The 12,953-nt window shown below is 45.7% G+C and overlaps 1 protein-coding gene across 1 annotated transcript in view; it reads left to right on the forward strand.

Moving 5' to 3' along the window:
• Positions 1-263: 263 nt before the first annotated feature.
• The window catches only part of TBC1D9 (TBC1 domain family member 9), a 386,514-nt gene continuing 373,824 nt past the window's right edge, over positions 264-12,953 (forward strand). Inside the window, exon 1 of the mRNA XM_085641600.1 lies at positions 264-667. Coding sequence (XP_085497726.1) covers positions 544-667 — 124 coding nt within the window. The 5' untranslated portion in view covers positions 264-543. The remainder of the gene's footprint in view (positions 668-12,953) is intronic.

Below are 12,953 nucleotides of genomic sequence, written 5' to 3' on the forward strand. Positions count from 1 at the left end.
GTTTTTACGCATGCACGCGCCAGTTTGCTTCTCTACATGAGGGCAATAGGGCACAGACACGCGTTTATTATGTTGTGCCAATTTCGCAGCCCTGTCGTAAAGCGCGGCGAAAGGCTGGGAGGAGAATTCCCTGTGGCAGGTGAAACCCAACACAAGCAGGGAGGACACGCCCCTGCCGCGGAGGCGGGCCCCCTTTCGAGGAGCACAATACCGGAGCACCTAGCCCTGCCCGTCTCCTCCTCCTCCTCCTTGTGCCGAGCTGATGTCACCGTGTTTGCGGCCTGGCCCCGCCCCCCTCTGATGCCTGCGCTCCCGGCTGCTTCCTTGGTACACACAGCGTTCCTCCTCCGCCAGCGCCGGTGAGCGTCTTGCTGTGGTATTTGGGGTCACACGAAGGATGCTCGGCGCCCGTGGCACTGCTTCTGTTTATTCCACGCTGAGTGGGATTGGCTAGGTGGCGCTTCGCCTTGGGGGTGCTGATGTGGGTGTTCATCTGACTCAACCAGCGGCGTCCTTTGTTGATCGTTACCGTACCCCTGAAAAATGTGGGTGAATCCCGAGGAGGTGCTGCTGGCGAACGCCCTGTGGTTCACGGAGAGGGCCAACCCGTACTTCATCCTGCAGCGGAGGAAGGGGCACGGCGAGGGCGGAGGCGGCGGGCTGGCCGGTAAGAAGCAGAGATGCCGAACCCTTGAATAACACAAAGATTGTTGTAAAAAATGCATACCGCCGTCTATGTGCAGTGAATGCGGCTAGGTGAATGTGCGACCGTCAGCTGGAATGAGAGCACCCGCCTGCAGTGTGTTTGTCAGGTAGCCATGGCATCGTTATTGTGCCTCCCGCACACATGTCCTTGTTTTGCGTCCCTTCTGTTGTCTTTTGGGATAGGTGATGAAATGGACCTGCAGGGGGTGTGTGCTCCAACGTACTGCATCACGCTGGCTCGCTACTGGCTTTAGAGGTTCTCCTTGCTTTTGGTACCACAACATAATATAGACGATGTAGTCCCCTACTAAATGAACATTCTCCGGGTTTTATTACAGTAGGTCGACTGCCTTTGCTGTTTGTTTGTTATACCACCATGTGTGCATGCACATTGCTGGATTTCGAGTCACCCTTAGAATGTTCCCTAACCCTCATTTACCGATGCTGTCTCTCAAAGCCGCCCATGTGTGGCCAAAGGTTGACATGTTTCGGTGACTACGGGGTTTGCGGTCTGCACCAGCACAATGTGATGCTTTCATCTCTTGGGCAGCGGTAGCCGTGCTGGGCTGACTTCTAAACGGGGAGCAGTGGTTGGTAAGTTGGTGTTCTTAGAAGTCTTCCATGCACAAATTAGCCCTGTCCCGAAGAACGTGTCCTCCATATATAAAGTGGCTGTTCGACAGAAGAGGCTTGTTTGTGTTTCATTCACCCCTGACAAATGCTGCACAAAGTAGCCGCTTTTCTCTGACCATGTCGCCTCTGGCTGTGAACATTGCGTTATTAACCAAACATTCAACGTACTTGCGTCAGGCTGTTCAAACATGACAGACCCTTGCAAAAGGTGCAGTTTGTTTACTCGTGGGGAGCTTGCTTGCCTTCGGGGCGCCTCTAACAACGCAGGCTATCCATACCTTGATATGCAAAAACCTGGCTTTGAGTTTTAATGCCTCGTTATGCGTGTCTGAACTTCCCTTCTCCGCAGGACCTTTAACCCCCACCTCACCTCTCTCCCGTGTCTGCAAAGGAACCTCAATGTAAAGCTGGCATTTGCGCTTTTTACTCAGGTGGACGGATGATGGCCAGTTACATAAGCCTTCTCGTGACCGAGTTGTCTGTAAATGAGTTTTTAGGCCATCCAAGGAACAGTTGTGAAGAGAGTTCCACGTGCGTCATCGAGTTGGTCATTGGTGTCTCATAGCTTTAGTTGGCTTTCATTCGTGTCCAGTAGTGTTCTCCCTGTGTTTTTCTCCCACTGCACATGCATAGGCAATGTATACAAAAAAACACGTTGGACCCATCTGAGTCCAGCCGAAGCCACTTGCATCTGGTCAGCTGATATGTCCCTAGTACAATTAAATGGCCTGCACCAGAATATCTGCTAAAGCTGACCTGAGCCGCCCTGGCCCTCCGGCCTGCCGGAGGGTGGCACCGCGGGTACTCTGCCGCGCAGCCCGTGGCCGGCCTTATTGATAGTGGGCCTCATAATAATGTCCCTGCGCGCCTGCATAATGGCAGAATTCTTTGTGCTCGCTCTGCGCCCTCGTAAACCGAAGAGTATTGATTGTCAATTGAAACAAATTATTGCGCCGAGTTCAGGGCAGGGGGAGAGAGTGCGTGTGTGTGTCGCGGTCTGGAACTCAGTGAACGTGCTATTTGCTATCTGACGTAAAAGAAAGGAGGTGCAGATACATTCTTGGGGATCAGACCAGTCCTGCCAGGCGGAAGCAGGGCGCAGAGAACTGCCTTGTCATCGTCCATCTCTGCCTGGGACGCACCTTTCGGCTGAATACGGGACGGTGAAACGGAAGCCGCTAGTGTAGGTTTGTGACGGGTGGATGCTGCCACCACGAAGGCCATATTTATAGACAGAGGATAGGTGCATCGGTATGAAAAATACAGCATACGCCAACATGATAATGTTTTGTGGTGACTACAGATACATTTAGGCAAATAAGCTAAATTGTAAATAAATGTTCATCCTTCAGATACATATAGTATTCTCTTTATGGAAATGTGACAAAGATAATCGGCCACAAGCAAAAACGCCCCCTAAAATTAGTCCAGGATATGCCTGTTTATCAAAATTGCTACATTATGAAATTGATTTTCTTTCAGTTTGTCAACGACTTTTGACTTCTTAAGATGCTAAAATAATTCAATTGGTTAATGTGCCTGCTACAGAAATACGTTTGCGACTTGCTTATCACAAGTTTGAATACCAGCAAGATAATGTGATGTCCTCCAAATGGTGTAATAATATCTGTTCTGTACAGTGCTTCGGGGCCACAGCACAGCAAGCATTTCCAATGACATATATTTTTTCTTCCGAACTGGTTGCTGAAATACGGAGAGTTGTTATAAGTTGCATAATATAGTAGTTTTGAAAAAGAAGAAATTCTGAACAAACTTGGTCTGCAGGCCCTTGAATCCCACTTCCCTCACGAGGGGACTCAGTTTCATGGTATGAGTCATCCTTTTGTTGACATAGTGAAACCATAACCTTGAGATTGAAATGGGAAAAACTACAATGGGTTACATCACTTCCCTCTAAAACAAAGATTGCTAAGTAAAAAATAGGTGAAATGATGATTGTTGGCTAGAAGAAAAACCTGTGAGATGGGGCCCTCGCTTTGAATTGCTGCCTCTTGTGTTGAAAATTGTGTATTCCTAATTCATCAAAGAACCACACAACACCAAAGAAGCAAAAGAAAAAGGCTTTTCTCTTTGTATGTACTTAATTCACTGCAGCCCTAATGAAATGCTTCAGTGTAGCAGCAAAACTCCATACATGTTGCATTCCAGTTACTGTCAAACAGTTCTGATAAAGCATACAGCAATCTATAGCTAAGGAGGGCTGTAGTCTGTGCCCCGTTCTGTGTTTATTACACAAGTTCAAGGCCAAAACAACCAAGCATTTTCAATGCAATAGGTCTCGCATTTGTGAGAGTTTGAGCAATTGGCATTGTAAATGACAAGGCCTTTTATTTATGTATTTTGAAAGCCTGCAAGCGCGTGTAAATATGCACTTTGTACTTATAGTCCTTGCTTACGAAATGCACGGCTGGCACTAAAACAGGCACAGTTACTGACAGCCTTGCTTCTCGTAAGCAACTACTACTATAAGTACAAAGTGTGTGTTTATGCACTGATTGTAGGTTTTCAAAACACATCAATAAAAGGCATTGTCGTTTACAATGCCAATAGCTGAAACTCTCGCAAATGCAAGACCTATTGCATTGCAAATGCTAGTTATATTCAGTGTACTGTAGATATAAAAGCTGCTGGCTGATTGTCACATGGTTGTTGTTATTGTGGTGTCTGCTCTCTGGTGTCTGAATCCTTTGCACAGAAGTTGATTGACAGTACGTTAGCAGCGTGTGTTTTAGATTGCTGATATGCTATTTAAGCGCGACTGGTAAAAAGTGCCTTATTTGGTGGTGTGCCTCTTCTTCCGGAAGGTGTTTGTGTGTTTACAGACCGGGGCGCACAGATGCAATCCTGAACACACTGCCTGGTGTGGAGACTGCACTAGTCTGTTGCCCTTCTCTACCGGCAGACCCAAGGCATGGAAACAGGCCTGGAATATACCCCGGGGAGTCACCAGCGCTTCAGTCAGTCACACGTGCACACCCTTCACTTCACAGCGGTCTCCAGAACTCTCACTTCGTGCCTATAATTCACTCCATTCCCTTCAAATGCTGCCTTGTAATTCCCAAGTAAAGGGCGGGCAGTGAGTAGCTTCTCGATATTAAAGAAGGGGGGGACTAACCTAGTTAATCAGAATGCAAGTAGCACCACGACGCGTGACATTACGGCGTGTGACATCACGGCGTGTGGCATCACAGGAAGTGGCATCACAAGAAGTGGCATCAGATCTTGAGCCCTCACATATATGTTTAGCAGGTCTATCAGGAGTGCATTGGAACACATTTCGAGTATACACACAAATCCTCCTGATTGGAGGCAGAAGATTCACACTTTTGAAAGCTGTGCGTAAAACAGTGTTGCCTTTTGTCAGTGCAAACATAGTGATTTACGAGAAAACAAAGTGCTACTTAAATTATTTCAATGCCTCCTCAGGGGTAGTAAGCACTATATAAATTACATTTATTTTGTGTAAATACAGGGAAAGACCAATGCATCTGACGTTCTTACAGAACATGCATATTTTGTAAACTGACTGAAAAATTTTAAAAAGTTAAAAGCTGCCTCTCAAGTATGTGTGAAGTGCTAACAAGGTGTGAGCCTTTTGTTTGCCCTCCACTGCATTTGCATCAGGTGTGAGGCTCCTGGATGGCTGCCAGTCAGGAGACTTGAACCAAAGGAGGCCTGATGACCCCTAAAATTCAGCCTTTGTTATGGGCCCAGCAGGAGTCTGGAAAAAGCCCCCTCCTGCCTGCACGTTGTTGCTGATCGAAAGCAGACAACAATGTGCAGGCGCTGCTGAGTGTGTCCCGGTGTTTGCAAATAACACAGGGACGAATTCAGCATGTTTTTCAGTGGGGCCCAACTTCGTGGCAGGGTGGACGGTGTTCACCTTGTGAAAAGAGTGGGCAGACTCTGTCCACTCGCGTGTACCCTGACTCGTGACCTGCCCTGTACTACATTGTTTGCGTTGAGAGACTTGCTTGGCGCTACAAACCCAATCCACTTAGAAATACATTGTAGACAAAAGTGACAGGCGAAATGTAATACGAAGTATGTGCTGATTTTAACATGTACTCATGAAATACAGACTCATTTTGGCTAGACTTTCACCAATCTGTGCTATGTCGCTTGGCGCTCTGCAGTAAATTTCAAGATTCGTACAGTAAAAGAAACAGTACAATATCACACTACCAATCAGACGTCCTTTGTTTATTATTCTTATTTATTGCGCTTTTATATAGGACAAACTCTACCTACATGAGCACCAGTTACGTTACAGAAGTATACCATTCATTTTCTTGTATTTGCATGTGTGGGGGGGGAGGGGTGATTTGCCCCGAATCACAGGATGTTGAACCGATGCTGAGACGCGAACCTGACTTCTTAGTTCCAAAGTCTGCAGCTCTTACTGCTTCGCCACGTGTCGGGTTTGAAGGGGCACTACAAACATTTTAAACCATCGACCTCACGCATACATTGTGCTCCCTGCGTGTGCCAACAGAGAACCTCCCACAGGACACGAGACGGTTGTTTAGACATCCTGCTCGTATGTGCAGTTTTACCACCGTTCGCATATGTAATAATGCAACTCTCCGGCGATGCTCGGTGCTGCACAGTCAGAGCAACGGAGCCTTAATCACGAAGAAAACCAAGAAAAAATAAAATTTGGTGACCTGTATGTTTGCGAGTCAGGCAAAAGCCAGCACCCGCTCTATCACTATGGAGGGTACTTCGGCACTTTAAACAGCATCATTATGGCATCTTGGGAGGCGCCATGATAGCTTTAGGCAAATGTAACCATAACAAGCGGCAGGGAATGCGTTCGCTTTCACTTCCGCTTGGGAAAAAAACAAAGAAGCCCGCGAGTGGTGCGCGCGCGCCACTGCGAGCCATGGCCTATTGGTGTCTATTAAGCGCACCAAGCGCGTAATAGACACCAATAGGCCATGGGCGGAGCAATGCGCCCGCCTTTGGCCAATTGCGTGCAATCTTTTATAAAAAAGACGCACGCAAAGGCCAATCGCGTAGCACAAAAGGAATCGCACACGCTCGATTCCAGGGTCCATTTCTGAACCCCGGAACAAAGGACTCTCGCCTGCGTGAGCACTGCTGCGCAGTGCAACGCAGGTCGCGTGACCTAAAAATTGACGTTCTCTTTATACAAAATGCAAGCAAAACTCCATCATACTCTTGCTTGGTGGTGAGGCAAGCCTTGTTTCCATGGCTTTAATGTCGGCTGCTTTGACACGCCCAACTTTTTTCCAATAGTTTGAAAGTGTGATAGGCTGGTACCCCCGCAGTAGCTCTATGGCACTTCCCAGTGGGAACACCAAATTACTGCAGTAGGCACATATTTTATTTCTATTTAGTGTAAGGGCAACACACCAATTGGCACAAATCAGTGTAGCATTTAGCGTTGAAAATCCTTACACCATTCTTGGAAATGGGTGTGACAAACTATATGCTTTGAAAATACCATGCACTGGGACACATTAAATCCATTAGGGCGGCTAGATACACATTGAGTTCAATTGGCACATTGCTCTAGATGTCGGCAGCCTCTGGTGTCCCTGGTCTATGCGTACCCACCACCCATGCATTTTGTTTTTCATCAACAGAATATTTCTATTGGTCATCCTAGATTACTGCTCTTGGCATTCTATCACAGTATTCACTGTTTCTAAATACAAGTATTTCTATGAGAACGGCATGCTATACTGTCACAATGTGTTCGACAGGGATCGAAGTCCCTCAGCACTCGTCCATAGTTCTGGATGGAATGTTAATTTATGGCATTGTGTAGCTCCAACACTACGTAAAAATAACCTTAACAAATTACATCACCCGGCACAAAGTTTACCTTGCCACCATCCTGGACCGGCTGTCGAACTCATATCTGAATCGCAACCAACTGAAGGTAGAGTTTGTGCTAATTGGTATTGACATCCATGGTGCACATGTGTAGGAATGTCACCGATCAACCTCAAGAGCTTCATACCACAAATAGTTATGCAAATGTCTAGGGTTTTCATCAACACCACTCCCGTTTCAGAGCTCATGTATCAAAAAAGGCAAAAACTTCCACGTAAAAATTCATCGTGCTCTGCAAAATTGAATTCTTTTCTGCCTTACATTGACTTCAGAAGAACTCTATACCCCGTTAAAGGTTCGAACAGCTGGCCTAAACCTCTCCTTGTCATGTAGGAGGTGTAAGAAAACAGACAGTGGTGTAGTTCACCTGCTCTGAAAATGGCAATAAATGGAGGGATAGTGGACAACATTTGGGACCATTTGAAGGAAGTCCTGGGGTGGCACAGCCCTTGTCCAATCATACAGTTATCTTGAATGACACATCAGTGATACCGCAGATTATCCAACCATGCAAGAAATGGGTTGGAACCGCAATGGCCAGACCTGACATTCTGAGACTGTGAAAGAGGACCATGGTTCCCTCTTACAACTCTTGGTTGAAAGGGATGTTAAATGAGACCGTTTCTGAGAGAATCCTCTAACAAGTCAATAACCAAATGACCAAATGTGAAGAGATCGTGTTGGTTTTACTTATACATTATGTGATTTCAAACCTAAAGAAGATCATAATAATGACTGGTGGAGGGGGATTCATGTAGAATGTGATGCATTAAACAAGGATTTGGAAATGTGGCTCAGGTTCCGTATTCTGTTCCCTTCTTTTCCCCTTTAAACCTCTTCTTTAAACCAATGTAATTTGGCCCAATGTATTGAACAATACTCAGGATAGCACGACTAATGTGATTCCAGGCTACACAGATTTCCGTACTTCCAAATAATAATAATGTGGCTGTGCCTTGAAGGCCTTATATTCTTCTACTACTTGTCAATTTTCTCTTTTTCAAAATCCTAAAAAAGAATGATCAACACAGAACAACCACTTAAGCCTATGTCACGTCTAGAGAGGCAGAGTCTTGCTACCTGCTCCCTAGAATCACACCTGACCCCTTGAAGAGTGTTCTTCACACCGCCGCCTGACTGATCAAGGGTGTCACGAAGTTTGCTCACCAGCTCGCTCATACAACTCCACTGGCTCCTTCTGCTCACACCACTGTCCGTCTGCTGCATCACTAACCAAGCACTCAACCACATATGGCAATCGAGAACCAAGGTGGAGTGCATAACATTTGCAGCATCACCCTTATTGGGCTTAAGACAAAAAAGCATGCAGAAAGCAGAAGACTAGATGCCAAGCCCCCACTTGCCACATTGTTCAGATTTAGAGCTACCACTCCATTGAGATCTAGCAAGCTGATTGGATATGAACATCTTTTCAAAAAGTTACTATTGTCTGCCTCACAAGCTCAAATTGTCAGTATTTAATAAGGTTTGTGCCTGGCCTAGAGGTAGCTTTAGATGTTTCACTAGCCTTATGTATTCAAATAATATCTAAAAACAAAAATACATACACACATACATGGAGAGGCTTTGGGTGAACTCTCTTCATTAATTGGCCTGTCAATTACATTTTGCTTCCACACTCTCTATCTTACAGTATGGGCTCGTGGATCAGCCCACTTTAGCCATTGTTTTCTTTTTTGCACTGCCAGTGATAGCGATTTTTCAGATCATATGTGCACAACCACCTAAAAAGATGTGTGCTTCAGTTTCAATCAATCAATCAATCAGGGGTTTGTTAAGCGCGCTACTTACCCGTGAGGGTCTCAAGGTGCTGGACGGTTATATCTTTACTTTGCCACTGCTTCTTTTTGTTCTATTGCTCTTATATGTTTAAACTGTGTCTTCGAGTTACAGCAATTCAAAGCCATCACTTTACTTTGCGCAATATTTTTATGTGTATTAAAAATAAAAGGGTTTCTGTGCCTGTTCTAAGTACACCTGCCAGCTCGAAAATGCTCACCCTATTCTACAAAAATTATATTTGAGGTTCATTTTTTTTCCTTTGACATCTTTTATTGCTACCATATGGCCACCATGTTTTGGTGGCATTTTCTTTTTTGAATAGTCTTTCTTTTTTTTTTCTTTGTTGCATAGGTGTGAAACAAAAAAAAGATATAAAAAAGAAAGTGGATCACCTGCTTATGAAGACTGAACCTATTGGCTTTGTCTATGCTTGTTAGTTGTTGTATTGACTTTCTTTGTAAAGCAGCTTCCTTTCTATAGATGCTTCCATTCTGCAGTGCTGCCTCTACTGATGACATTCTGTTGCACCGTGTGCTATAAATAAGCACATCCCTCAAGGCCGCAGGACTATACATTACATTGTGCTCGATCTCCGATCCCCTTCACCAGTAATATGCCTTTTCTCTGCTGAAAAGCTTGGATGGGAGCTGGGGCGCCTTTGCATAAATATAAGCCAAGCTGCTGGGCTGGGGTAACCAGAGAAGGACTTTACTCCCTGTATGGCAGCGGGCAAACACAATACCACCCCTGAAACTCGAGAATAAACGGAGGATGGGAGGTAAGAGCTGGTCTGGAAGAGCAGCTGGCCAGCGTTCACAAGCGCATCTATTCTGAATTTTGAACAGTGCAGCACATCTGAGGTGAGAGTCGTTCCTAGCTCCAAACACTACTACACATATCCCCGCAGAGCACAGCGCTGCTGCCGGTGGGCAAGCAAAGCCGAAGCAAATGGTCCCCTGAATGCAGGTTGGGGCCCGCTAAAATGCAAAAATCGGGATTTAACGGGTCCCTTGGGATTCTGGGTTCCGGTGCCACTGCACCAGCTGCACCATTGATAGCTATTCCGCTGACTGCTGCCTGCCAATGTGTATCAATGATATCACAACTAAGTGGTCTGAAAAAAAATTGAAAACGCCGCCCGCACCCGACTAGTATAAACATGTAAATAACGAAGAGAAGCTGTAATGAGGTGAAATAATTACTTTGTCACAATCAAGACATTCTAGTCTATTTTTCAGCAGGGATTGTGCCAGGAGTCCGTTTGAGATCAGAAGGCGGTGGGTGGGCAATGACATGGCCTGCATAAGATGTGAGAGGGAGGGGGGAAGCCTTTTGTGGATTTGTGCACAGAGAGAGGTGCTTTTATACCCAATTACAAATATGTACCTTAAGCCTCAAACTGCCGCTGGGCTTCACTAGTTTATAATGTAAATAAATAAAAAGAAATTATGAAAATAATTAAAACTTTAAAGAGATGAAATCATGATGTAATGCGTAGTTGAGTATTTTGGCAGCAAAGTGTGGTTCACCAGGCACTTATTCTTACCTGGGTGGCTACTTTGATGCCCAGGAAACCTGAATGGCAGACCCCACCTGCATCTGCGTTTACATGTATGTAGGTGCTGCGCACAACTGATGGCCCTTCCTGCATTCACTTCCAAGATGCATCCTGGCGCAGCTCCAGTGTGACAACCTGTCTGCATTGACTTCTGCGATGCATCTTGGTGCAGTGCATGAATGGCGGCCCTCCTGCATTCATTTCCTAGATGCATCTTGTTGCAGTGCATGAATGGCAGCCCTCCTGTATTCATTTTCTAGATGCATCTTGGTGCAGTGCATGAATGGCAGCCCTCCTGCATTCACTTCTTAGATGCATCTTGGTGCAGTGCATGAATGGCAGCCCTCCTGTATTCATTTCTTAGATGCATCTTGGTGCAGTGCATGAATGGCAGCCTACCTGCATTCATTTCTTAGATGCATCTCAGTGCATTGCATGAATGACAGCCCTCCTGCATTCACTTCTTAGCAGCATCTTGTTGCAGTGCATGAATGGCAGCCCTCCTGCATTCTTTTCTTAGATGCATCTTGGTGCAGTGCATGAATGGCAGCTCTCCTGCATTCATTTCTTAGATGCATCTTGGTGCAGTGCATGAATGGCAGCCCTCCTGTATTCATTTTCTAGATGCATCTTGGTGCAGTGCATGAATGGCAGCCTACATGCATTCATTTCTTAGATGCATTTCAGTGCAGTGCATGAATGACAGCCCTCCTGCATTCACCTCTTAGCAGCATCTTGTTGCAGTGCATGAATGGCAGCCCTCCTGCATTCTTTTCTTAGATGCATCTTGGTGCAGTGCATGAATGGCAGCTCTCCTGCATTCATGTCTTAGATGCATCTTGGTGCAGTGTATGAATGGCAGCCCCCCTGCATTCATTTCTTAGATGCATCTTGATGACAGCCCTCCTGCATTCATTGTTTTAGATGCATCTTGGTGCGGTGCATGAATGGCAGCCCTCCCTCATTCATTTCTTAGCTGCATCTTGGTGCAGTGCATGAATGGCAGCTCCACTGCATTAATTTTTTAGATGCATATTGGTGCAGTGCATGAATGGCAGCCCCACTGCATTAATTTCTTAGATGCATCCCAGTGCAGTGCTTGAATTACAGTGCTACTGCATTAATTTCTTAGATGCATCTTTGTGCAGTGCATGAATGGCAGCCCCAATGCATTATTTTTTCTATGATGCATCTTGGTGCAGTGCATGAATAGCAGCTCCCCTGCATTAATTTCTTAGATGCATCTCAGTGCATGAATTACAGTGTTCCTGCAGTCATTTCTTAGCTGCATCTTGGTGCAGTGCATGAATGGCAGCTCCACTGCATTAATTTCTTAGATGCATCTTGGTGCAGTGCATGAATGGCAGCCCCCCTGCATTAATTTCTTAGATGCATTTCAGTGCAGTGCATGAATTACAGTGCACATGCATTCATTTCTTAGATGTGTCTTGGTGCAGTGCATGAATGGCAGCCCCCAGCATTAATTTCTTAGATGCACCTTGGTGCAGTGCATGAATGGAAGCCCCACTGCATTAATGTCTTAGATAAATCTTGGCACAGTTCATGAATGGCAGCCCCACTGCATTAATGTATTAGATGCATCTTGGCGCAGTGCATGAATGGCAGCCGCCCTGCATTAATTTCTTAGATGCATCTCAGTGCAGTGCATGAACTACAGTGCTACTGCATTAATTTCTTAGATGCATCTCGGCGCGGTGCATGAATGGCAGCCCCCCTGCATTAATTTCTTAGATGCATCTCAGTGCAGTGCATGAAATACAGTGCTACTGCATTAATTTCTTAGATGCATCCTGGCGCAGTGCATGAATGGCAGCCCCCTGCATTAATTTCATAGATGCATCTCAGTGCAGTGCATGAATTACAGTGCTACTGCATTAATTTCTTAGATGCATCTTGGCGCAGTCCATGAATGGCAGCCCCCCTGCATTAATTTCTTAGATGCATCTCAGTGCAGTGCATGAAATACAGTCCTACTGCATTAATTTCTTAGATGCATCTTGGCGCAGTCCATGAATGGCAGTCCCTCTGCATTCATTTCTTAGATGCATCTCAGTGCAGTGCATGAAATACAGTGCTACTGCATTAATTTCTTAGATGCATCTCGGCGCGGTGCATGAATGGCAGCCCCCCTGCATTAATTTCTTAGATGCATCTCAGTGCAGTGCATGAATTACAGTGCTACTGCATTCATTTCTTAGATGCATCTTGATGCTGCACAGGAAGGACAGCTGACCTGCATTCACTTCTTAGATGCATCTTGGTGCTGTGCACGAATGACAGCCCTCCGGCATTCATTTCTTAGATGCATCTCGGCGCGGTGCATGAATGGCAGCCCCCTGCATTAATT

The sequence above is a fragment of the Triturus cristatus genome, chromosome 2_2 (assembly GCF_964204655.1).
Source record: "Triturus cristatus chromosome 2_2, aTriCri1.1, whole genome shotgun sequence".
NCBI lineage: Eukaryota > Metazoa > Chordata > Amphibia > Caudata > Salamandridae > Triturus > Triturus cristatus.